The following is a 26,190-nucleotide window of genomic DNA, read 5'->3' as shown; positions in this document are numbered from 1 at the left end:
ATGGGTCTCTGTGCTGATGGCTCAGAGCCTAGAGCCTGCTTCAGATTCCCTGTGTGTGTGTGTGTGTGTGTGTGTGCACGCGCGCGCGCCCCTCCCCCACTCATGCTCCGTCTCTCTCTCTCTCTCTCTCTCTCTCTCTCTCTCTCTCGATAAACATTTAAAAAAACAATGATTTAAAAAAACAAAAGTAAATTATTAAAAGAACTTTATAAAAATAGTAAAACATTAAAGTTTAAAGAGCTCAATTAGATTAGAGGATTCCCTGGCTTATTACTGAAGAGTTGGAGGGACACCAATACTCTTTGAAGAGAATTCAAATTTTGTCTCTCTGTGGCCCAGAAAGTCCCCATGACCTGGCCCCTGATCCACTCTCTCCTATCTTCTCTTATTTCTCTTTCCCTTACACGGTTCTTTCCAGATCACAAAGGTCACCTGCCTGTGCCTCCACCCAGTCCCCACCTGTCTTAGTACCTTTGCCCTTGCCAGTCTCCCCAGCTTACCTAGAACGTGTAGCTCAAGAGGAGGACACAACATTAGACAAGAAAAGATACTAACAGATCTCATTACAACTAGGAAAGTCACTGAGAAGGAAGAGAAGAGTTTCTCCAGAAGAGAGCAAGGGCAAATTGACTTGAAATTGGAAACAGGAAAAGGCTCTCTGAGATGGAGCAGTTGAACTGAGAATTGAAAGAGAGTACAGGAGACAAGAGGAAGGAAAAGCATTCAGGCATAGGGAAGAGCATGTTCCAGGTGTCTGTGATAGGAAGGAATGTGGTCATTCCATAATCCCAAATACCAAAATGCAAAGGATTCCATGATAGTAAGAATAACATCAGCTTCCTTTTCTCCAACATGGGCCTGAAGCCAGGCATGCGCTAGGTGCTTAGGCTTCAATGTCTCCAATACAACAATACTGCAAAGCAAGTGTTGTCCTCATTCCACAGATGAGAAAATGAAGGCTCAGAGAGGCCAAATAACTCATCAGTCACTTGGCCAAGAAATGGGCAAGGAAGAAGCCAGGCCTGGAACCAGGGTGTCCCTGGCCACGTGGAACTGGTTCTGCCCAGCTCTGAGCCTGGAATCCACAGACCCCTCTTGTGGGGTATGGAATGGTGCCTGGCAGTATGAGCCTCACCCCTATCCAGAAAACCACTCCCTTGGGGTCCAAGACAGCTCTGGGAGGCTCTGAAATGATACACAAACTGCTAGTACCTTTTTCGGGGAGAGGGTTTTATCGCTTCCATCAGACTCTCAAAGGGGCCCTTGAATCAGAAACTTAAAAAATAAAGCTGAACAACCACTCAGAGGGAGATTTTCCTACATGTAAACTCTTTGAGAGGCAAGTCATTTGGGAACTATTAGTGCCAGGAAGCAGGAACTAAATAGCCCTTTTCTGGAGAAAGAGAATGCTACTTCCCAGTGGCATTAACTTTGTAACACTTAAAAGACCTCCCATGGGCAGATTCTGGGTCCCTGAACACTGAGAATATGATGGGCACAAAATATTATAAGGCATGCCCACCTTTTATTTATTCCCAGAAGATTCTTGATGAGAAGATATAAACAATGAGAGCAAATTTTAAAAATTATAAAATTACTGCACCTCCTCGTCTACATTCATTGCCAGTGGGAAATGGAATTGGGTACAGCTTCAACGCAGGGTAATTTGGCAACACCCAATACAATCAGAATTGCACAAATTTTCTTATTTGGCAATTCCACTTGTAGGACTTTATCCAACAGATATATATCTGCTGGGTGGAAAATGATGCATGATGTACATGCAAAGTTATTCATTGCATTTGCATTTGTAACCACAAGAAAACAGAAACAACCTAACTATTCACCCAGAGGGGAATGGCTAAATAAAATACCAGACACCCATTGAATGGCATAGTCTGTTACCTTCAAAAGAAAAATGAGGAAGTTCTTTGTGTCCTGATAGGAAGTTATCTCCAAAATGGGTTCAGTGACAAAAGCAAGATGCAAAGAATGTGTGTAGCATGAATATATGTGTTCATATAATATGGATGTGTATATATATGGATACAATTACTTGTAGATGCATAGAGGAAATCTGGCTAAATACACAAGAAACTGGCGATATTGGTTCCTCCGAGGAGGGCACAGGGTAGGAGACTGGACTGTACCCCCTGTATAATTTTTAGATCTTGGACCATGTGAAATGTATTGCCTATAAATAACAAAGCATTGTATATAAAATAATCTTTTTAATTCACCCACTGTGGAAAAAACATGTTCCTTTGAACCCTCTTATTTATAACTAAACCTGCCATTTATTGAGCAAGAGAACATTCACTCTGCTTCAACTATGAAACAGGTTTTTCAACATCAGCTCTATTGACATTTGGGACTAGATCATTCTCTGTGCTGGGGTTGAAGGGGCGATATCCGGTGCACTGTGGAATGCTGAGCAGCATCCCTGGTCTGTACACCCACCTGATGTCAGGAGCACCCCTCCTCCCGATATGACAACCTAAAACATCTCCAGACATTGCCCAATGTCTGCTGTGGGAGCAAACTGGCCCCAGCTGAAAACCCCTGCCTTGAATGGTTGAACCTGCTTATGAATAGGCCAAGCAGGTACCATGATCATCAGATCTTTCAATAATTTTAACGGTGATATGAAGTCAGGACAGTTACCCTCTTTACAGGGCAGAGATATCTGAGGCTCAAACATGTACAAATCTTTTCTGGGGGCAGAGGCAGGATTCAAACTCAGTCCTGGATGGTTCAGACACTGGCTCCTCAATCCCTACCCTCCAGCATGACTACAGCCCGTCAGTGTCTTTGATTCTAAGTAATCTTTCCAAACCCCTCTGAATGTTGTCCATCCCCAGAGCTTCCAGGAAACGAGTATATATCCTGAATATGTTGTATTAATGAAACAGAGACCACCCCAGACCCAGCAAAACCCCCAGCATTTGTCTTCAGGAGCTGAGCTCAAGCCAACCTCTGTCTGACTCCAGTGTGCACAAGAATTATCCGTAATAGAAAAAATAACGGTTAAAATGTGTGCTGCCAGCACCTAAAGACCTCATCAGATTCTAGGGTACAGACCTGACACAAACTATGATAAAGGGGGCTCTCCTAGCTCAACGACTAATTAACTTGTGTTCTTACGAACACGTCTGGGCAATTTAACACAGAAGAGAGGTGATGAGGAAGAGCCTGTTGCACTGCTTCACATCCTAGCTCCAACACAGGCTCAGGTCCGAGAAGCCATGTGGCCATCTCTCTGAGCTTCCTAGACAGAGTTCAAGGAGCAGGGGCCAGGTGGTCCCAGGCCAGGAGAAGCCATGCCCCAAGCACAAGGACCCATGAGCAAGCTTCCCTAAGACAGCTGACTCAGCTGCCCAAGGTCAGAACCCTGGGCCCCCCAGAGAATCTGCTGCCCAGATATGGGCAGCAGGGCCTCCTCATACCTGGGGGCTGTCAGATGTGTGGGTATCTCAGCCCTCACCCCAGAACCAGAGTCACATGACCTTCATCAGTTTTCCCTGCTGCTGGTAAAGAAAGTCCTCCTGGAGAGTTTTTAAGGGGGCTTCCAACGTATTCATTCTTCCACTCAACAATTATTTTAGCATCTCTGTTGGGCCTGGCAGTGAGAACAATGGCCAACTATACACTTAAGTGACTCTAAGGTCTTGCCACTTCCTAGGACTTGTCCCAAGACACAGGCTCATGTCCCCTCTGTTTCCAGATCCCACAGATCTATTCAGGTGTTGTTTCCTTTTCTCTGCAGCTCTGCCAGGGAGAAAGATGAAGAGCCCCTTTCTTGTGGATCCTTCTGCCTCTGTGTTTCCTTTCACTGACAGCTCGGGGAATCAGACAGAGAGATGTGTTCTCACTTGGCTGTGTCCCCCCCATAAGCCTTTTTCCGCACCACAGCTCCTCTATGGCTACCATAAGGGGCAGAGCTTAAGAGGAATACCCACTTTCCATGCTTTCTCCAATAGCGTCCTCTCCTTGAAGCAGGAAGGGCAGAAGTCCTGAGCAAAAGACTCAAGGAAAGATTTCTTGAAAACTGGCTACTAATTCAAAATATCCTACTTCATCACCTCTACACTCAAAAAAATCTTTGCATCTTTACAAAGAATGCAAATTTTTCCTCCAAGTACAGGCTCCCCCAGCACCACCTACAAGACGGGGAAGTAGAGCCCCTGTCTAGGATTTAAGCTCCCAAGTGCAAAGCAAGCCTTGGCTCTGGAGGAAACATTCTCCCTCCAGCTCCCCAAAGACAGGCACTGGGTAGGCCTGCACATTAATCAAGCTCATCCCCTCCCCCAGTGAATGGGCCATTTCTTCCTCCAACATAGTTTCCTTCTTCCCACCTGGCTTCATAACCCCCACCCCCAAACTCCATGCCACAGACACACACACACACACACACACACACACACACACACACACAGGGGAACTTGGCCACAGGACCTGGAAGTTTCTTAAAATAGAATGATGTATTACTTTTCTGTGGCTGCAGAACAAATTACCACAAACTTAACAGTTTAGAACAACATCCATGTATTATCTCTCAGTATCCATGGGAAAGGAGTCAGCACCAGTGAGCTGGAGCCTCTGCTCAGTGTCTCACAAAGTCACAATCAAGGTGTCATCTAGGATGGGGTCCCAAGCTCTCATGGCTGTTAGAAGAATCCATTCCCCGGCAACTGTAGAATTCATGGCAACTTGCTCATTTGACGCCACAGGAGAGGGTCTCTCTGCTCTATATCCTATTTTAAGAACTCACCTAATAAAGTCAGACCCATGCTGGATAATCTTCCTTTTGATGAACTCAAAATGAACTGATGAGGATTCAAAGGATCTGCAAAATCTCAACTTTTCCAGGTTCTGTTGGTTAGAAGCAAGCCACAGGTCTCACCTATGTTCAAGGGAAAAGAATTATACCAGGCATATATATCAGGGGACAAGAACCTTGAGAACCATTTTGGAATTCTGCCTAGCACAAACAGGTCCCTGATGGGGCTTAGATAAACAGGAGGTGAGCATCAGTCTTTGCGTAAAGGCAAAAGTTAACAGGATCATACCCCAGAGTGAAGCTCCAGAAAGCCCGCAGAATTATGGCTAACCCCTGAACCCCAAGGGTTGATGTCACAGGGGCAATAAATGTCCATGGAGGCTGGGCTGTCCAATCATAGTGTGTCACCACATCAGTATTAGACTTTCTGTTGCTTAGGCAAAAATGAGGAGGAGGAGGACAAAGAGGAGGAGGAGAAGAAGTTGGGGGAGAATTATTAATTGAAAGTATTTATAGTCATTTCCTAGGGCTGCCATAACAAAGTACCACAGTTTACTTAACAGTACTGGGCAGTAGGGGCGCCTGGGTGGCGCAGTCGGTTAAGCGTCCGACTTCAGCCAGGTCACGATCTCGCGGTCCGTGAGTTCGAGCCCCGCGTCAGGCTCTGGGCTGATGGCTCGGAGCCTGGAGCCTGTTTCCGATTCTGTGTCTCCCTCTCTCTCTGCCCCTCCCCCGTTCATGCTCTGTCTCTCTCTGTCCCAAAAATAAATAAACGTTGGAAAAAAAAAAAATTTAAAAAAAAAAAAAAAAAAAAACAGTACTGGGCAGTTTAAAGCAACAGAAAATTATGAAGTGCCTGGTTGGCTCAGTTGGTAGAACATGTGACTCTCCATCTCAGAATTGTGAGTTCAAGCCCCATGTTGGGTGTAGAGATTGCCGAAAGATTTTTTTTAATCTTAGAAAAAAAAAAACAGAAATTTATTGTTTCACACTTGTGGAGTCCAGAAGTTGGAAATCAAGGTGTTCATGGAGCTGTAGGCCCTCTCAAATCCACAGGGAATCCTTCCTGTCTCTTCCTCACTTCTTGTAGTTTGTTGGCAATCTCTGGCATTCATTGGCTTGTAGATGCCACAGTCCCATCCTCCATCCAATCCACAGAATTTTCCCTGTGTCTCTGTTTTCACATAGTCATCTTCTTATAAGGGAACAAGTCATTTGGATTAGGGGCCTACCCCACTGCAGCATGACCTCATCTCTGTAGTGGACCTATTTCCAAATAAGGTCCCATTCTGAGCATCTAAGCTTAGGACTTCAACATCTTTTTTGAGAAACAGTTCAACCGATAACAGTACCGTAAGACATAATTAATTGATAACTACAGGCATTAGTAATCCAGATCCTCATATTATGTCATCACAATGATCTATCTCCCTCCTTTTCCCTCTCCCTCTCTTTCTCTCTGTCTCTCTCTAAGAGTGACCACAAAATTCCCAAGACTGGCTCTCATTGGACCAATTTACTTCTCAGAACCAATCGCTATGGCCCGGGGGAGAGTGGAACAACGCTGAACACACAAACTGAGACTACATGTCCACCCCCAGTTTGGGGTTAAGGGGGTGGCAAGCCTCACACAAACCAGGTGGACTGCAAGTCAGGGGCTGGTGGGTTCCCAGTGGAAAGTCAAGGACTGTTATCAGAGAAAAGACCAACAGAGGAAGAACTGGCAGGAAGTGCTGAGGTCTACCACGCCAGCCTGGGGCTGATGATGTAGGGATGGGGGTGTACAGTCCAGTGGCCCAGTACTCAGTCCCAAGAAATCACAGCCTCAGCTATGGGGCACCCCGTGGATACAGTACCCACACCTGCAAACAGCCACATCCCAGCATGGTCCCCCCAGTCTCCCTGAACTGTCCCAATTCCCCTCAGATCTCACTGAAATGAAAAGCCATTCTCTGAGGGTTAGAAGCTCATTCTGCTAGTTTAAATCACCCAATTCCTTCTCCCTCTCCAGAAGCCTGTACTTACTGCTCCATCACTGGTAATGACAGTGAACATTTCTGCAATCTCAGTTTTTATTGCAAAGTGATTGAAGACCAGTGAGAATAAGTTATGCTGCTGAAACTAAGGAAATCCCGCCAAGCAAGTTGTGGGTGGATAGGAAGTCTTATGGCAGCAGCATATATTTTCTCCCCCAAGGAACCTACTGAAAATAAGAAGCTATCACCACCATGCTTCAGACAAAGGCTATAGAAAATGTAAGCTGTGATATTATAATTTAACAATTTTAAATCTAGTCAAATAGATATGGATCAGAGGTGAAAGGGGGATGCTCGTAAGGAGATGATGGTGGAGGATAATAACAGTGAGGTCCTCTCTGCTCTTCATTTCCTCCTTTCTTGGAAGGACACTCGATGGTAGGCTCAAGGTCCCTACCATTCAGAAATTAAGCTTCTCCCAATTCCAGAACCCCACCAGAACAACTCCAAAATCAGAACCACCACTTGTAACCATGTAGACGGTGTACAGCACAATTCTGGGAAGAACTGTTTTCATGAATGCTATGTGGGTGGTGCCCCTGGAGGTGGGCAGGGCACAATTTGCACAAATGATCAGTTACTTACATTCTATCCCAAAATCAACCTATAAGAGGTAAAATGTCCTCATAGATGTCGTAACCAGTCATGAATCCACCTCTCCTTCTGCCTGAGACAAGAGCAAAAGAAGCATGGCCAAATGTATTTACATGATCTTTAAGACTAGAGCAGGGTTCTCAATGTCCCACCACTGACATTTTAGGCCAAATCGTTCTTTGTCTTTGGAGAGACTGTCTTGTGTGTTGTAGAATGCTTAGAAGCATCCCTGGCTTCTACTCACTAGATGCTAGCAACATCCCTCCCCTCTCCCAGTTGTGACAACCGAAAATGTCTCCAGACATTGCCAAATGTTCCTTGGGGGGCAAAATCACCCCCTACTTGAGAACCCTTGAACTAGAGGTATAATACACAAATCACATATAAATCAGAGGGCCAAAGGTCACCCATGTGACATTCTATCCAGTGAAAAAAAATAGAGTCTGAAAGAGGTAAGAGAGGTAGGGAAAGGAAAAGGAAATTAAATCCCTGCTGCTGGTTAACAGTACAAGCCCAGCAGATGTTGTTGGAAACCTAGTTAGAAGATGTAAATCTTTTAATCAGCTCCCATCCTTCTCCCCCAGAAACCACTCTCCACTGAAAAAGTCCTGGAAGTCAACAAAGCCCCAAACACAGATGAAACAAAGCAAAGAAAACCACAGATAGAGACAGAAAAAGACGTGTCTCCAACACTAATCATTTCCACAAGGAATGAAAAGTGGAGAAATAAGAAAATATTTCTTATTATTAAGAAAATAAATAAGAAAAGAAAATAATTGAAAATAAGGAAGGCTGGAAAACCAGGGTATTCCCTAACTTTTCAGTACACTAATTTCTAAAATTAGTGTAGAAAAAGCAGAGAAAATTGCACAAGGAACCCCCTATACCCATCACCGAACTGTAAGAATTTTTCCACATTTTGCCAATCTTGTTCCATTGTCTCCACTCAGTGGACTTTTCTTTCTTCTTTTCTGCCTGCCTGCCTTTCTTTCTGGAAACTTTTTTTTTTAATGTTTATTTTTTGAGAGAGAGAGAGAGAGAGAGAGAGAGAGAGAGCATGCTCAAGTGGGGGAGGGGCAAAGGGAGAGGAGGACAAAGGATCTGAAGCGGGCTCTGCACTGACAGCAGTGAGCCCCATGCGGGGCTCAAACTCATAAACCATGAGATCATGACCTGAGCTGAAGTTCGATGCTCAAGTGACTGAGCCACCCAGGCACATCATGGAATCTTTTTTTTTTTTTTTAAGTTTATTTATTTATTTTGAGATGGAGCATGAACGATGGAGGGGGGCAGAGAGGGAGGGAGAGAAGAGAATCCCAAGCAGTTTCGGCACTGTCAGCACAGAGCCCAATGCAGGTTATGTGAGATCATGACCCAAGCTGAAGTCAGACACCTAACCGACTGAGCCACCCAGGTGTCCCCTTTCTGGAACCTTGTAAAGCAAATTCCATACATTATGCCATGTCATCTATAACACATCAGTGTAAATTTCTAACCAAAGAATTTGATTTGGTTTTGTTTTTATATAACCTCCACACCATAATTAACATGAAGAAAGTAGGACTCTTCCAGGTGGAGAAAAGATCTAATTGCCACCTTAGAGATTCTCCTATTAGTGCTTCTCAAATTTGAATATGTATATGAATCACCTGGGGATCTGGTTAAAATGCAGATTCCAGTTCAAAGGATCTGAGGTGGGGCCATTCCAAGAAGTTCCCAAGTAATGCTGATGCTTCAGGTCTATGGATTACACATGAGAACGTGTCAGCCCAAAACACCACAGCAACTGAGAAAAAAAATCATGACTGCTCTGGATTCCAAGGTCTTGAGTGAGAAAATCTGGAACCACTTGAGAGTAACAGCACAGGTGTATTAGTTTCCTATGGCTGCTGTAACAAAGTACCATAAGCTGGGTGGCTTAAAGCAACTGAAAGTCCAGAGACCAGAAGCCCAAAATAAAGTATCAGTGGGCCATGCTCCCTCCAGAGGTTCAAGGGGAGAATCTTTCCTTCCCACTGTGTCTTCTAGTGGCTACCAGCATTCCTTGATTTGTAGCCACATCATTCTAATATCTGCCTCCATGATCATGTTGTCTCCTTTCTCCTTTTCCGTCTGCATCCTCTCCTCTTCTGCCTCTTGTAAGGATATTTGTCTTTGGATTTAAAGTCAACATGGATAATCCAGGATCGTCTCATGTCAAAATCCTTAATTACAACTATGAAGACCTAGTTTCCAAATAAGGCAACATTCACAGGTTCTGAGAATAAGAATATGGACATATAAATGGGGGGGGGCGGGGGGTGCCAGTGGGCACCATTCAGTCCACTATAGTGGTAAGAGGAGAAAATAAAGTGAGAAAAAAAAATACAGCGGAGAGATCCCATTTCCGTGACAGTGGCTAGTAAGGCAGGTCAAGGGTAGAACTGTGTGTTAATAGAGTTTCCAGATGGAACTCAAGAAGCCGTCTGCTTCCAGCTACTCAAAGAGAGAACGTTTCTGCTTTTGACAGCAGATTAAAGGAAGAGGTATAGAGTGTGAAAGACCATTCTCTGTTGGCCTAGTTCCTAAGGAATCGTGCCTCTGCCTTAGGGCCATTCTCAAGTCTTGTTCAAGGATAAAATGATTTATTGATGGCCATAATTAAAAAGCAATGTCAAAAAGAAGCAGCATCAGCATTTTTCATTCGCACTTACACATGAGCAAGAGTGGTTTAGTAAAATGGGCATGCTAGGGTTTTATATTCTCTGTCCAGACAAGGGCTGCCATCATGAGTGCTAGTGTTGGGGACAAGCCTCAGTTCTATAGCAGGAATTGATAAGGTTTTAAATTTTGATTGGTTCACCTGTTCTCATTTCAAGTACTTTAGTTATGGGTCCAGTGTATTATCAATGGGTGGTACCCTGGGTGTGTAAACTTGGGTGAGTGTGGTTTTCAGCATCAGTGGAGGCTGCTTTCCCATCAGTGTCTTGGCTGTGGTTCTGAATGAGCTTGTTAGCTTGAGAAAGGAATGTTGGGTGGATTTAAGGTGGTTAGTTGACCTGATTTGGCAACCATTCTTCCTGACTTCATACTAGCTGGTTAACAAGACATTTTCTTCTTTGGTTTTGGGAATGTGAACTTAATGAATCACAAATTGGGAGGAAAATGAAGATATGCTTATAGTTTATATGGTAGATTAGTTTAAAGGAATTAGTGAATAACACAAGCAGTTTCTCAGCATTAAAGTGTGTCTACACCCAGATGGACTATCTGTAAATATACACTGTTCCACCTGAAAATTAGTAGATAGGAACAGAGCAAATGTTTGGGGGGGGGGGGGAGAGGAATGCCCTTATTGAGTTATTAAGTTATGGCATGGTTTATTTTAATCCCACTAAAATATCTTTTTTCCCAAATTGACTTTGGATTAAATCAGGTTCTGCTTCCTACTTGTTCAGAGCATACCTGGCCATCTGCAAATGGGGCAGAAGTAAGAGGGAGTTTTTTCAATTAAACTCAACAAACATTTGAGGGTAAAGCCCTATGCTTTGTGCCAGGTTGATACCAAAATAAATGAGCACAGCCCTACTCTTAGGAAGCTTTTAAACTAATGGAGAAAACATATTTATAAATAATCACCTGAAATTCAAGAGGAAACGAGATGGATGCTGAATGCAAAGTATAAGCAGGATGGAATGGCATTAATGCCATGTGTGCCCAGTTCCAATGACACTCCCTGACAGCCAACGGCAATACTGCACAGATATCCATTTCTTGTATGATCTGAAGGCCCATGAAGGTTTGAGCCTTGGCAGATCTAATATAGGTCTAGAGTCTACGTCTGGTCTAGTCCTAACCTTAGGAGTGGTTTTCATCCATCACAAGCCAAGGAATAGCCTAAAACACTGGCAAAAACTGAAAAAATTGCAGGTTCTAGAGCAGGGCTTCTGCTCTAGAACAATAAGTCAGTCACAACAATTTTGTTGTTTGTTATTGTTCACAACAATAAGCCTGTCGTGAACCATCTCGACCATTTTGTCATCATAATCAAAAAAGGAAAGATTTTCATCAGTCTTACCGGGTAGACGCCTGACCCTATCTTAGTTCAAACTATGGAACTAAACTCTCAAGCCATCTAACAATGGCCAAAATAGTGATCTGTCCACAACAACAGAATAGAACAGTGCTCACTTCTTTCCCAAGGCATATCATGTAAGTTTAGGTCATTAACAAATAAGAACTAGGCAAACTTGAGCTACCTAATCCTTGAAGGGAGGTAACTGACAATGGTTACAACTCGAGCAGGGTATTATAAAACCACCACTATCTACTTCTGCCCAAGCAGTGAACTGCTTAGTTTTAATATTTAAAAATCATGGCAAATACAGCTGACACTTGAACAACATGGGGGTTAGTAGTGGTGAACTCACACACAGTCAAAAGCCCACATAGAACTTTTGAATCCCCAAAAACTTAAAAACTAATAACCTAATATTATTACCAGAAGCCTTACTGATAACTTAGTAAATTAACACATATTTTATATGTTATATGTATTATAATCTATATTCTCACAATAAAAGAAAATGTTGTTAAGAAGGTCATAAGGAGGGGCGCCTGGGTGGCTCAGTCGGTTAAGTGGCCGACTTCGGCTCAGGTCATGATCTCGCGGTCCGTGAGTTTGAGCCCCGTGTCGGGCTCTGTGCTGACAGCTCAGAGCCTGGAGCCTGTTTCAGATTCTGTGTCTCCCTCTCTCTGACCCTCCCCTGTTCATGCTCTGTCTCTCTCTGTCTCAAAAATAAATAAAACGTTAAAAAAAATTTTAAGAAGGTCATAAGGAAGAGAAAATACATGTATAGTACTGTACTGTATTTATCAAAAACAATCTGGCATGTAAATGGACCTGCACAATGCAAGCCCATGTTGCTCAAGGATGGACTGCATTTACTCTCACCTGCCACCAGGCTCCAGTGTCACCTCCTCTGTGCAGCCTTCCCTGATGCCCTCTTTTCTGTGTTCCCACTGCACTTTGTTCAGCATCTATTGGAGCACTGATCTCCAGCTATGTCAGGGAACAACAGCTGTAAAATACAGAAATCCTTTCACACTAGCTCAAGGGAAAGGAACACCTTGCAAGACTCTAACAGGCAAACTTGGGCAAGGGAACGAAATGAGGGATAATTAGGAAAAATGGAAAATGGAGTTAGAGAAACCAGATCCTACTTTTCTGGCTCTCAGAAACCCAGTGGTCCCTATTTTTTTTATTTATTTTTTTCAACATAATTCATTGTCAAGTTGGCTAACATACAGTGTGTACAGTGTGCTCTTGGTTTTTGGGGATAGATTCTCATGATTCATTACTTACACACAACACCCAGTGCTCCTCCCAACAAGTGCCCTCCTCAATGCCCATCCCCTATTTACCCCTCTCCCCTGCCCCCCCATCAACCCTATCCAAAATCTGTAAAGAACTTACCAAATTCAACACCCAAAAAACAAATCACCCAGTGAAGAAATGGGCAGAAGACATGAATAGACACTTTTCCAAAGAAGACATCCAGAAACCCAGTGCTCCTTCTAATCAGCCCCAGGAACTCTCTTATCTCTACTTCTCTCACTCACAACCAGCTTTCTCTTTTTGCTCATGACCTATCATGGTAGGCTACTGGGAGCCCACCACCAGCTGATTAGTTACTGCATCTCTTCGTTTAAGTCTTGAGAGAGAATTGGGTTTCTCGCCAGCCGACTGAATGTAGGGAGGAGACATCACATGGTACAAATATGGTACCTAGACCTGCCTCTCGGCAGGGCCTGTAAGTTGGGGAATCCTAAGAGTGAGTGACTGTGAGCATTGCAGGCACCCCCAGAACATGCTCTCTTATTAACTCTCTCCCCTGGTCCCTAGGTCCCTAGATTATGAACACCATGGGACAATGGAGGATAGTACTTGGGTCAAAATGTTTGAAGGGGAGGGTTTGGATCAAATGCTGGATTTGATGGTTCTCTAAATTCACCTTGCAAGTATTTGAGAAATAAATAAATGTCAGTTTCTGAGAATCAAGAGAAATGAGTCAAATCTAGCTGGGTTCATTCCCACACCTGAAATGCTCGGCTGGGAGAATTTACCCGCATCTTGCCATAACTGGTATGGTGTGGGAGTATGCATTGTACCCTGATTAAAGCATAATTAGCAAGCAGCAGGAATCACGCTCTCTGAGAGAGCTCATCCTACTTCCTGTTTAACTTGCATAATTACCCACATCACAGACACTGAAATGACATGGATAATAGACTCTCAGAATGGATAAAGCCAGAGAGGACCTTGGAAATCATTAATCCTCTCATTTTATGAAGGTGGAAAATGAAGCCCAAGGGAAGAACAAGTGCTTTCAAGAGCCAAGACCAAACCCAGGTGTCCCACTCCTGAAAGCAGCCCTGCTTCTGTAGCATCATACTGCAGTGAGGGCAGCATCACCCAACCCAAGTGAAACCAGTTCCTTTGCAGCTACTGGAACTCCAGGCATGGCCAACACTGTTGCCTTCACGCAGCTTTCCCAGCCCAGTCCCTGATTGTCTCCAGAGTACGAAATGCAATTTTAGTAAAACTGATTGCTGCTCCCTACAGCTGTTCATTTCTTAGCTTTCCCCCCACCTCTCCGTCTTGTTCTGCCCACATTCCAGAACAGGGCCTTAACCATGATAAAAGGCTAGAGCAGCAGGAAGGAGGAACCGAAGAGGCAATGGAAATTCCTGCTGGGTCATTAGTGGTTCCCAGCCACTGGCTGGATTTAGAACATACCTTTAAGTGTCAGGGTGGAAATAACACAAACACCATGAAGACAGTTCCCTTTTTGCAATTACTGGGACTAGCCGTGCCACAAAATGGAAGGGTCATGCTCCCTGAACTCATTTTAGATTAGTTGTTTGAAACTTGGGTAACATCTCTTTGAGGGGAAAAGGGATTCTATGATGGGTTCCCAGGCTAGTCTATTTAACTGATACTATAATTGACCTCTTGGTCCCAGAGCCTGGAAACCAGAATCATTAAGGTCCAGGGAGGGGAAGTTTCCATGTCCATGGTGTCCTTTGCTTCCTCCTATCCCTCCTCCAAATCCTCCCAATGTCTCTGAGCCCCCAAGCTTCCCCAGATACTGCAATACTCCAGGTTTTGACAGCTGCCAGCCTTCCCTTTGGTCTCTCAGGGAAGCTGCTATCAACCCAGATTTTGGAGTAATGGGTAATCTGCTAGAACTAATCCACATACATGTGTGAATGACTAACAGTCCCTGAACCAGTGGCTCTGACATGTCAGTTGGCTTATGAAAATGCAAACTCGCAGACCCAACCCTAGATGTGTGGATTGAGCAAGGGCTAGATTGGAGAACAGAGAATTTGTGTTTTTTAACAGTAGTTCAACTGATTCTAATGTTGGTGGTATAGATACCATGGATAAATACTAGAACAGGTGAAGTGGCAGGCATTTATAATTCCATGGTGATTTGCTCTTTACTGGGCAGGAAGAGTCACACAGAACAGAATCCAGGATTTGCAGGTAAAAAAGATAAAGACAAAAGCAAGCTACTACCTGGGTGAATTATCTTTGTGCTTCCATTTCATCTGCTGTGATATGACATGGCTCAGCCATGAGAAAACTTGGACACTACAACAAGGAGAGGATTTGTTGTAGATTTCAAAAAAGGAAAAGTTCTTGTCCGTTTGGTCCCCACCTACCCATAACAAAGTACCCTCACTTGTGGTATTCAACCCCCCTCGTGACATACAGTATCACGGAGAGATTAAAAGCCCAGGTTGTAATGCTCAACACCATAAGTCATTCAGTAAATGCACAGCAAACCCAATGAGATACCCCTGCACATCCACTTGGTTGACCAAAATCAAAAAAAGGAAGAAACAAGTATTGGTGAGGATGCAGAGAATTCGGAACTCCTGGACATCGCTAGTGGAAATGTAAAATTGTACAGCCACTATGGAAAATTCCTCAAAAAGTTAAACATAGAGTCACCATATGACCCACCAATTCTACTCTGAAGTATATATCCAAAAGAATTGAAAGCAGGGACTCAAACAGATACTTGTACATGAATGTTCATAGCAGCATTATTCGCAGTAGCCAAACAACCTAGAAACAACCTAAATGTCCACTAACTAACAGATGGATAAACACATTATGGTCTATTCATACAACAGAATATTATTCAGCCATTAAAAGGAATGAAGTACAGATATATGGTACAACATGGATGAACCCAGAAAACATGAGACTAAGTAAAAGAAACCAGACACAAAAAGTCATGTATTGTGAGATTTCATTTCTATGAAATGTCCAGAATACCTAAATTTATAGAGACAGAAAGCAGATTAACGGCCAGTAGCAGGTAGGGGAATGGAGAACTGGGGAGTGACTGCTAATGGGTACAGTCTCCTTTTACAGTGATGAAAATACCTTGGGACTAGAAAGAGGTGATTATTGCACAACATTGTGACTATAATAAGTGCCACTGAATTGTACACTTTAAAATGTTAATGGTTATTTTTATGTTTTGCAAATTTTACCTATTAAAAAAAAGCGGGGCGTAACCAAACCTCCTGGGTTCAAAGCCCAGTACTGCTACATGATCTTGAGCAAACTCTGTGCCTGATTCCTGTAAAGGGGAAAATCTCTAAAGGCAGGACAATAAATATGTGCCATGATTTCATCACACAAACCCTACCCACTATTATTCAGGCAAACCAAGGCCAGGCAGGTTAGGGGCTTGTTCAAGTTCACATAACAGGTTCAGAAGTTAACTCAGAGTTGGTACCCAGCTCTTTTTGGACTCTAAGTCCATGCTCTTCCCCTGTTGACCATCCAATTTGATCCCTCACCAGGAACCTTGATACCAAGACCCCAGTCCCTGACAGCAGTGCAACTTTTTCCCAGGGATTCTAAGCATGGTGTACCTACAAGGCAGAAATGATAGAGCAACAACTATTTTTGCTTCTTCCCAGATGAAAGCCTTGGCCATCCTAAGAGGACTTTACCCACCAGCAGCTTGGCAACGACTGAGCCAGTGGAGAATTTTCCCCTCTCGATTCCCGTGACAATCAAGTTTTAGTCACAGAATGTCCTGTCTTGATTTACCTTGGAAATAGGAGAAATCATCACTATCTTATTGCAATCAGTAGGGTCACCCAGAGGAATCTGTTCCAGAAGGTGGGGGAGTGGACACTCAGCTGTTCCCTGGGTCTTTTGGTTAAGTCTTTAGACTACTCCCCAGTATGCACTCTCCTTTTCCCCTAGTACAGTGTAAGATCACAGGTACTTTCTATATCTGGTTCAATTCTTATGTTTTCAAGAATAATCTAGCTTACTCACATTCCCCAAAATCCACTTTCCTTCTTTAAGTAGAGAGAAATAAGTCTATACCCATCTATGTCTAGAAATCTTTATTGATTCCATTGTTTTCCTCAAACAGCACAGCCAATGGGAGTCCTAGGAAAAACCCTGGGATATTTGCCAAGAATTAGGCCCACTGGATATTCAATATTGAATCAGACCGTCACAAGCAGAAGATAAGGAATATCACTCCACAGGATATATCTAAATCCCAGGCTCTTGCCTTCTGGACACAGAATAACCTAAGTAACCTGGCCTCCCTAAGCCTTCCCTCCTCGCCCATCAGTTTCCACAGCCCACCCCAGCTTCCTCCAGGACTGTTCCAGGCAGCAGATCCAATCTGGCAGGTGTGAGATTCTATTAGCCCTTTCTTTAATGGTTACCAATGTTTGCACCTCCAGAAAACCAAATCTGAAGCCCCAGGGTGGCCACCCAGAGTGACAGTCCCCCAGAAGAAGTAGGCCAACCAGAAGGATATTGGAGGAGGTCTTAAGATCACTTTGACACCTCTGGCAGTATCCATTCATTGAACTTATCAGTACCTTCCCTCCTTCATTCCCAAGGTCGCTGGATTGAAGATCATGGAGTCATTCACAACATGATGTTTAACACAGAGACACACTGGAAGTACTCCTTCAAGACCACACAGAATAAGACTGAATGGTGGGACAATGGTGTTCTCCCCCTCTGGATCACAGCCCAGAGACAGGTACTTTCAGAAACCCTGGGTTGGCTTCCAGGGACATCGCATCTCATTCCTAAGCATGTGGGACGGGGGTTAGAAGCTATGACCTCGAGTAAGTGACTTAACTTCTCTAAGCATGTTTCCCTAAATGTGTAATGGGAATAATGATGATGTGCTTATTTAATAGATTTTACATAAGTATTAATTGAAATATGCATTTAGCCATTATTGATGGATAAGTCTCTAAGAGGGCAGAGTGGCGTAATCACAATTGTACCTCCAGGGCTCACCATAGGGCTCTGTCACATTTTTTTAACCCAGCAGCACTTTCATAAATGTCTGTTTATACACTTGTCTCAGACTTAAGCATAAAAGCCCTTAGGAATGAAGTTGACCATTTAATGAATCTTCAGACCACGGAAAGTTCTTAAGAGAACATTCACTCGAAAGGATTCTGGTAGCCATTTATTATTGCTTCAAAAAGGCAGAAATCAGAGCTCTGTGTTTAAGTCCTAGCCCAAAACCTTTTGTCAGCTTTGTGTTTTCTTAATAAGCTTCCACAGTCATCACTTCAGAGTAGGACCTCCTCCTTGTCTTCCCCAAGACACCAATCTTTGCTCCAAAGATCCCCTTGGCACTGGCGCTTCACCTCTATGCTCCAAGGTACACTGGGTGTGTCATGTTGCAAGATGGTGCCATTGCAGCTCAGAATGCAGGCTGCGGACTTGGACACCTGGAGCAGGATCCAGCCAGCTCCACCCTTCTCCAGCTGCATGACCTTGGGCAACAACCTCCTCTGGGTGTGTGATTTGCGCCACCCATAAAATGAAAACTGTCAGAGTCCCTGCTTCTTACGCCCATTGGGAGGGTGAACTGAGATAATGCACGTCTTGAAAACTAAATGTTCAAAAACTATTAGTCATTAAAGGAAGTTGAATCATCTTAGCACTTCAGCTGGTCACTACAGCTCTAAACCAGAACTAATCAAAGGAACTTTCTTTGATTAGGGACTTGTTCTACTGTGTACTTTCCAAAATGGAAGCCACCAGCCATGTGTGCTTATTGAGCCCTTGAAATGTGGCTAGTGAGACTGAGGAACCAACTTTTTAACTGCATTTGATTTTAATTAAATTCAACTTAAATCTAAATACCACATGTGGCTAAGGGCTACCATATTGGACAATGTAGCTTCTAGATGAATCACAGGGAGTTGTCAATGACTCTACCTTAGCTTCATTTTTCCCCCTAACTGTTGAGCTCTAGATTCCTTCCTCTTCTGTCACATTTTTTAAAAATTTTTTAACATTTATTTAGTATTCAGAAACAAGAGAGACAGCATGAGCATGGGAGGGGCAGAGAGAAGGGGAGACACAGAATCCGAAGCAGGCTCCAGGCTCTGAGCTACCAGCACAGAGCCCGACACAGGGCTTGAACTCACAAACTGCGAGATAATGACCTGAGCTGAAGTCAGACACTTAACCAACTGAGCCACCCAGGCGCCCCTTCTGTCACATTTTTTAACTTTGAGGCAGAGACCACCATGCAAATAAATTCTGTCCTCCCAAGAAAATAAGATTCATAACACTACATGTCTAATACTGATTTAAGTGCTTTACATTTATTAATTTATAACAGCTCTTAGGTGGGTGCTACAATTATGTCCACTTAACAGATAAGTAAACTGTTAAACAGAGCAGTGCCATAACTTCTCAAAGTCACAAAGCTTGCAAAAGGCAAAGCTGAGATCTGAATTCACTCAGGGTTCAGCAACTCTTAACTCTTAACCATAACAGAATATTATTTCCTTGGCCAAAACATTTAGCCATGGATCTGATAGTGAATCTTACTGCTAGGGAGATCTGGGCAGTCTTCATTAATTCACTATTCAACTTGCTATGATATTTGTTCATTGGCATGAGGGTTCTGGTAGCATTCTTTCCTGCAGTTTTTCTTATTCACAGTTCTTGTCTCATTGCCATTTATTTTCAGGACTTCGTTTCCTTCTGCTCAACTCATAATCAGAGTGTTCTTCCTCTTTGCTGAATTCATAAGTGGTTATGCAGAAAAAGGATCTGGTTCAGGGCCAGGCAACTGAAAACACGCCATTCATTTAGCAAGTGAAAGTCATGTTGGTGCATCTCTCATTCTACCACTGATATCTCCTGCCATGGGACAGAGCCATTGCCCAGCAGCCTGAAGAGATAGCAGGAAAACCACTGCATTCAAGGCAGACCTGTGGCCCCAGGTCAGCTCCCCAGTAACAGGATTCCAACTGGCCCTAAATGTCATTCAGGAGCCCACATGTTTTGCCAGGCAGGGCTATGGGGGAGTGGCCTGGCCTGTATCCATCACTGGGAAAATCCATCGTTCTCCTGAGTCTCTTCCAGGCAGGCTTTGTGGAGATTGATGCATTCACCTTTGATAGGACTAAAATGTTTTCCTTCCATGACACTAATGCTGCCAGAGTTCATCAAGATACACAAGCATTGACATGCCTTACACATGATGCCTAAAAGATGGGATTCCTGGCCACCTTTGCGTCCATTAGTCATGGTCCATGAGCATATCCACACTCCAGCAGGACTTCACTAATGGTCAGGGTATGAACAGAGAAGCTCCATTTAGAGCAAGCTCATATTTTAAATGAACATACCTGATAACTGAACATGATTAATGGCTGAGGTGGTTCACCATGTTCAGAAGTCCTAATCCTCAGAGAAAGGCAGACAGCCATGACTGTAAGATCCAAGAAAACCATAAAAACCTAGGGGCACGTTTCACCTCTCTATGGAGGAGCTATAGAGTGTATTAAGGAGTGAAATGGCAGAGGATGATCCGAGTGAGATCCCCATGGCTGCCAAGAGTCTGTATCAGGACCATGGTAGGCTATTACCAGGAGGGGATTCAGAGAGACGGTGGGGAGTTTAGCTATGGTTTTCAATGTAAGCCAAGTCTCCTAGACAATAGCTTCCAAACTTGGAAGAGCTGTGAGCAAGATGGTGCCAGGTACTTCTGCCTAGAGAGTTAATAACAGAGTAATTCATCCCAATATTGGCCCAAACCATGTTTTTATAATGCATCATAAAGGCTCTAAGAATAATAATCTGACCTCCAAAAGGGTGTGGGATGGGGAGAAAATAGAATCTTGGCCGTCTGGCTCCTTCTGTTCAGTGACTCCTCTGGAGCACAGAAAAGCAATGAAAACGCTCAGACTTCTGAATTTCACATACATACAGTCCATCTCTTTCCACCCAGTCACTCCCTAGAAGGAGGAACTAACTCCTTTCCCTAAACCACACACACTTCCCACCAAAGCACAACCATGATAAAATGTTCAAGGGCCTTCCTAAAACATGCACCTTGTGACATTCACTCTGTCACCTAAAGGAAGAAATAAAACAAAATACAAAACCAAACTGAAACTTCTGCTCTAATGATTTGTTCTGAAGAGTTTGGTGGGATCTGTACAAGGATTTTTCCCATAGTAAGTACCAACTCTTGTTTTAAAAAAGCAACTTAAGGGGCGCCTGGGTGGCGCAGTCGGTTAAGCGTCCGACTTCAGCCAGGTCACGATCTCGCGGTCCGTGGGTTCGAGCCCCGCGTCAGGCTCTGGGCTGATGGCTCAGAGCCTGGAGCCTGTTTCCGATTCTGTGTCTCCCTCTCTCTCTGCCCCTCCCCCGTTCATGCTCTGTCTCTCTCTGTCCCAAAAATAAATAAACGTTGAAAAAAAAATTAAAAAAAAAAATAAAAAAGCAACTTAAGAATAATAGCCACATTGATGCAAAACTACACTAAGGGAGAATAATGAACCTAATAAAACCAGCGATTTTCCAATTGCTATTGCTACTGGAAACACTGATTATGCTAATTAAAGGGTAGAATAGTAAATACCCACTCTTTTGCATCCAATTAAGTGCTCAGATTATTTCTCAGAAGTATTTGTTGAAAATAGCACTTTTGATTATCACGGGTCCCAAATAAACAGAGTCGTGTGTGTGTGTGTTTGTATGTGTGTGTGTGTGTGTGTACACACTCAAATACACATTTATCTCTGGAGCTCTTTTCATGGAGTAGTGTAACTCTTAAAATTCCTATGGGACCAAGTAAAAAAAAAAAATCATACAGCTTGGGATATCTTTAAAGAAAGTGTATGTTGAGAACACAGCACAAGAAAACAATTTCAAGTTGGGAACATGTGAGATTTAACACACAAACATCAAGAACACAAATGGATAGGCAAGGCTGCCTAAGTCCCTCATAAAGTCAATGTCAGCTTATTCTAGATAATAAAATAGCCAAACTATGTTGTACAAAACGTTGAAAGTTTTATCCTTCCAGCCAATTCCCTACTTCAGAGCAAAGTCAATTTATATGTAAGTTAAACAAAGTACCATCGCTAAAAACTGAGAATTATGAGTAATGCCAATCAGAAATGCAATAAATAAATATTAGAGGATTTGCAAGTTAAAGCAACCATATAAATTCTATTATCAGAAATGAAAATGTGTTGCCTGAAGAGATTACAAATAAGATGCTAGAACCCAAAAAAGGAAGAGCTTCTGTAACTATTTCCATAAGTTAATCAGGAGTGAGAATAGGATGGGTTTTGCACCCACTAAAGGAGATGCAATTCATACATTCATTCAACATGCGTTTAACCAACAATTACCACCTACATTGAACCAGGCCTATTCTAGGTCCCAGGAAGAGTGGTCAACAAAATCAACATGGCCCCTGATCTCCTGGAACTCCCATTCTAAGGGAGGGAAATAGATAGTAAACAAGTCAACAAAGTAAGATAATTTCAGATTGAGTAAAGTGTTTTATAGAAAATAAAACTAAATCACATAATAGAAAATGAATGCTGGAGGGCAGAGGGCACAATATTTCACCTATAACTATGGATAGCAGAGCTTCTGGAGCCTTGCGAAGAATTTAGTATTAAGAATTCTGCCTTTTTTTTTTTTTTTTAAAGTAGGCTGCACACCCAGCATGGAGGGAGTCCAATGCAGGCCTTGATCTTATGACCCTGAGATCAAGACCTGAGCTGAGATCAAGAGTCAGACACTTAACTGACTAAGCCACCCAGGCACACCTTAAGACTTCTGTCTTACTTCAAATTTCCTAAAAGTAGAGCTTGAGGCAGGGGTTTAGTGCATGTGAGGCATTGAGGGAGAGTTCTCAGGAGATGGGAGTAAGGGAAACTGACAGGGCAGGGTTTGAAAGATAAATGGTCCCCAAAGTTGGATACCAGCTTCAGCGTGATCCCACAGGGAGCTCTGGCGCATGAATTACACCCCCATGTTATCCCAACCTGAGGCAAGTAAGCTGGTCTTTTGTCCTCCCATTAGTCAATTCCTGGCCATAGGCAGCTGGGATTGAAGGCGCAGTATGGAACAACTTTCCAGGTGAGGCAAGATTTGGCCACTTGGCTAAAGGTAATTTTCCAGAACATGGAGCAGCTGAAGTGAATGTGAGTTCACTGGCCCAGTAAGGGGATCTGGGTAGAAAGACAACACCATCTCCTACAACTTCCAAATTGCTTTCTTGTTTCTCTCTCTTAAACAGTATATAGGAAGTTTTCATTACTCTCTATTTATACTCTTCTGTTCATTTGTTAATCAAACAGCCACAACCCAGGTGCCATTATCCCCAAAGTCTTCCTGGTCATTTATTCTCCATACCAAATCAACATAGTTACACCAATCTTGGTTCTACTAAAACCAATAAATCTTTTGTGTTTTTCAGAACATTCAAACTTTGGGTGACACAGCAAGTGCCACAATACAGCCTTCAAGTTAATAGCTTTGCTGAGGCAAAAGAAAATACTTGCTCCCCCAAATACACAAGTCATTCATTCACTGAACCAAAAATCTATTGAGCCCCTACTATGTGCCATGTCCTGGTTGAGTAGATGCTTTCCAACAACAGGACTTATTTAGTGAGATGTGTTCATCTTGTTGTGAACTCATTAAAGAGCATATATAATTTTTTTTCCTAACAATTTTCCCAAACTTTGTCAACAGCCACCTTTCTACTGGGAAGATTACTTAAGAATATTTCATAACTTTGCAATCACATGTGTTGTTAAAACAATATATTGAGTTATTTCTGGTTCAAAGCTTTCCTCAGCCCTTACTTCTCCTCCCCAGAAGTCCCAAGATCAAATCTCATTGGCTCTGACTGGGACATGGGCCCACGTCTGAACCAACTGCTGTGGCCAATGGATGCAGTGTCCTCTAATTGGCCAGGCCACAGCCACATCCCACTTCTGGAGCCTGATGTGGAACCAGTACATCCCAAACCAGCCATGAAGCAAGGGCAGAGAGGAGAGCCTCTAGGGGAAGTCAGCGCTCTCTGAACCAGCAGAAGGATATTGGGTGGTAGGCAGGCAAACTGTCCACTATACAATTCAGCGAAGGCTTTATGGTGATTTGCTATACTTGGAGGCAAAGAAAAGACCGCCTAGCACACGCCAAAACACAATACCCAACACTTTACCTTAAAGCTATCTGGCCTAATCCTCACAAAAATACCATCAACTTTTTGGCATTTTACATATAGAAACCCTGAAGCATAAGAGGTTAAAGAACACACTCACCATCAGCAACTTTTTCCTCCATTCCAAGGGACTTTTTTTTTTCATTTTGCCATCTCTAAAGTTGGAGTGCATCTTAAAGTCAGTGGAGTGTCATGGTTTAACTGGCAGCATTTTTCCTCCAGTAGCACATAAAATAATAACATGTCTTACAACTAACAGTGTTTTAGATTTGATGAGATCCTGGTGAAGCCAGGATGAATGAAATCCAACCCCATCTGACTCCAAAGTTCACATGTTCTCTATGCCTCTGGACTAGGGCAGAGATGTCAACAAGTCAGGCTTTGCTTATTTTATAAAAGATATAAGATACAGCCCTGATAGAATTTTCTTCTTGTACTTGCAGGGGAGGAAGACAGCATCATTCCACTATCCTGGGGGAGGTGCAAAGTACAAAGGGGAGGCTGTCCAGCGGTCCCTGGTGGAGTCTCACACTCACCCAGACAGCAATGAGACAGAGTGGAGGGAGAACATCGATATTGTCATGAACTGGTTCACTAAGGAAGACTTTGATTTTGTGACTCTGTACTATGGAGAGCCAGATAACGTGGGACACAAATTCGGGCCTGAGACGGAGAACAGAAGGGTGATGATTCAGCAAATTGACAGAACCATCGGGTACCTGGTGGAAGCCATTAAAAGGCACAGCTTGACCAAGCACCTCAATGTCATCATCACATCAGACCATGGCATGACCACAGTAAAAAAGAGCCCCAATGTCACTGAGATCCTCTTGACAAACTACATCAAGTTCAAGGACTTGGTCAAGTTTGATATCGTGGACTATGGTGGCTTTGGGATGATCCTGCCCAAACCAGGGAAAGAGGAAGCTGTTTACCAAGCACTGAAGAATGCACATCCTCACCTCAATGTGTACAAGAAGGAGGAATTCCCAGAACGCTTCCATTTTGCTAAACACAAGAGGGTGCTGCCAATTGTGATGTACGCCGACTCTGGTTATAACATCAATGGGGTGAGTCGATTCTAAAATGAATGAAGCCATCTTGGATCTGGGAGACAGCCTCTAGAGAGAAACGATTCTGAAAAAAAATTAAAACATAAGTTGTAACCCACTGTTAGTTCTAAGTGTTCCCCACCCTCACCCCATGTCTCACCCAATCAACCCTGTCCCATGTTACTGCTATGCAGTTATAATGACAAACATCCCCGACCAAAGCTCTGTCCAGCACTGTACTAAAAATTTAACATGAGTTGTTTCATTTTTGCCTTCCCATCAACCCAAAGATAGATACTCTTATTTCCCTTGTTTTATTTAATAAGGAATAAGCCAAAGATAGAGAGAAGTGATTCAGGATTAGAAGTATAAGGTTAATGTTTGAATCCAAGCCTGTGTGCTTGCTTGATCATTATGCACAGATCACCAGTAGATTCACCAAAAATAACCATGTGCTCGTTCCCCTTTACACATATCAAGGAGAAGGAGGAGGAGAAGGGGAAGGAGAGGGACAGGGAGGTAGAGGGAGAGGGAGAAGGAGAGGGAGGGGGAGGGGAAGAAGGAGGGTGATGGGAAGGAGAAAGAGGAGGAGGAGGAGGAGGAGGAGGAGGGGAGGGAGAGGAGAAGAAGGAGAAGCCCTGTTCATACACACACACACACAAAAATTATACACAAATGGTCACAACAGCATTATTCATAAAAATCAAAAAGTGAAAACAAACCAATTGCCCATCAACTGATGAATGAATAAACAAAATATGATATAACCATACAATGGAATATTATGTTGCCATTAGAAGGAACAAGGTACTGATACATGCTACAACTTGAATGAACCTTGAGAACACTATATTTACTGAAAGAAAGTAGATACGAAAGACTTTGTATGATTCTATTTAAATGAAATGTTCAGCACAAGCAAATCTATAGAAACAGAACACAGATTGGTGATTGTCGGATGGGGAAGGGGGAGAGATGTTGGGAAGAAATGGGGAGTGACTCCTGAAGGGTACAGGGTTTCTTTTTGGGGTGATGAAAATTGATGGTGGTGATAGTTGCACACCTCTGTGAAAAAAAATTTAAAATCACTGAATTGTACACTGTAAATGGGTACATTATATGGTAATTATACAAATTATATCTCAAGAAAGCAGTTATGAAAAAAT

General features: G+C 43.1%; 1 protein-coding gene across 1 annotated transcript in view; it reads left to right on the top strand.

Moving 5' to 3' along the window:
- The window catches only part of LOC115504536 (ectonucleotide pyrophosphatase/phosphodiesterase family member 7-like), a 30,980-nt gene that overhangs the window by 639 nt on the left and 4,151 nt on the right, over positions 1 to 26,190 (top strand). Inside the window, exons 2-3 of the mRNA XM_030301548.1 lie at positions 17,350 to 17,495; positions 24,416 to 25,042. Of these exons, the coding sequence (XP_030157408.1) occupies positions 17,350 to 17,495; positions 24,416 to 25,042 (773 nt within the window). The remainder of the gene's footprint in view (positions 1 to 17,349; positions 17,496 to 24,415; positions 25,043 to 26,190) is intronic.

This window comes from Lynx canadensis, chromosome E3 (assembly GCF_007474595.2).
Source record: "Lynx canadensis isolate LIC74 chromosome E3, mLynCan4.pri.v2, whole genome shotgun sequence".
In the NCBI taxonomy this organism is placed as follows: Eukaryota; Metazoa; Chordata; class Mammalia; order Carnivora; family Felidae; genus Lynx; species Lynx canadensis.
The sequence above is the reverse complement of the archived record's forward strand: the minus strand, read 5'-3'. Positions and strand labels throughout refer to the sequence as shown.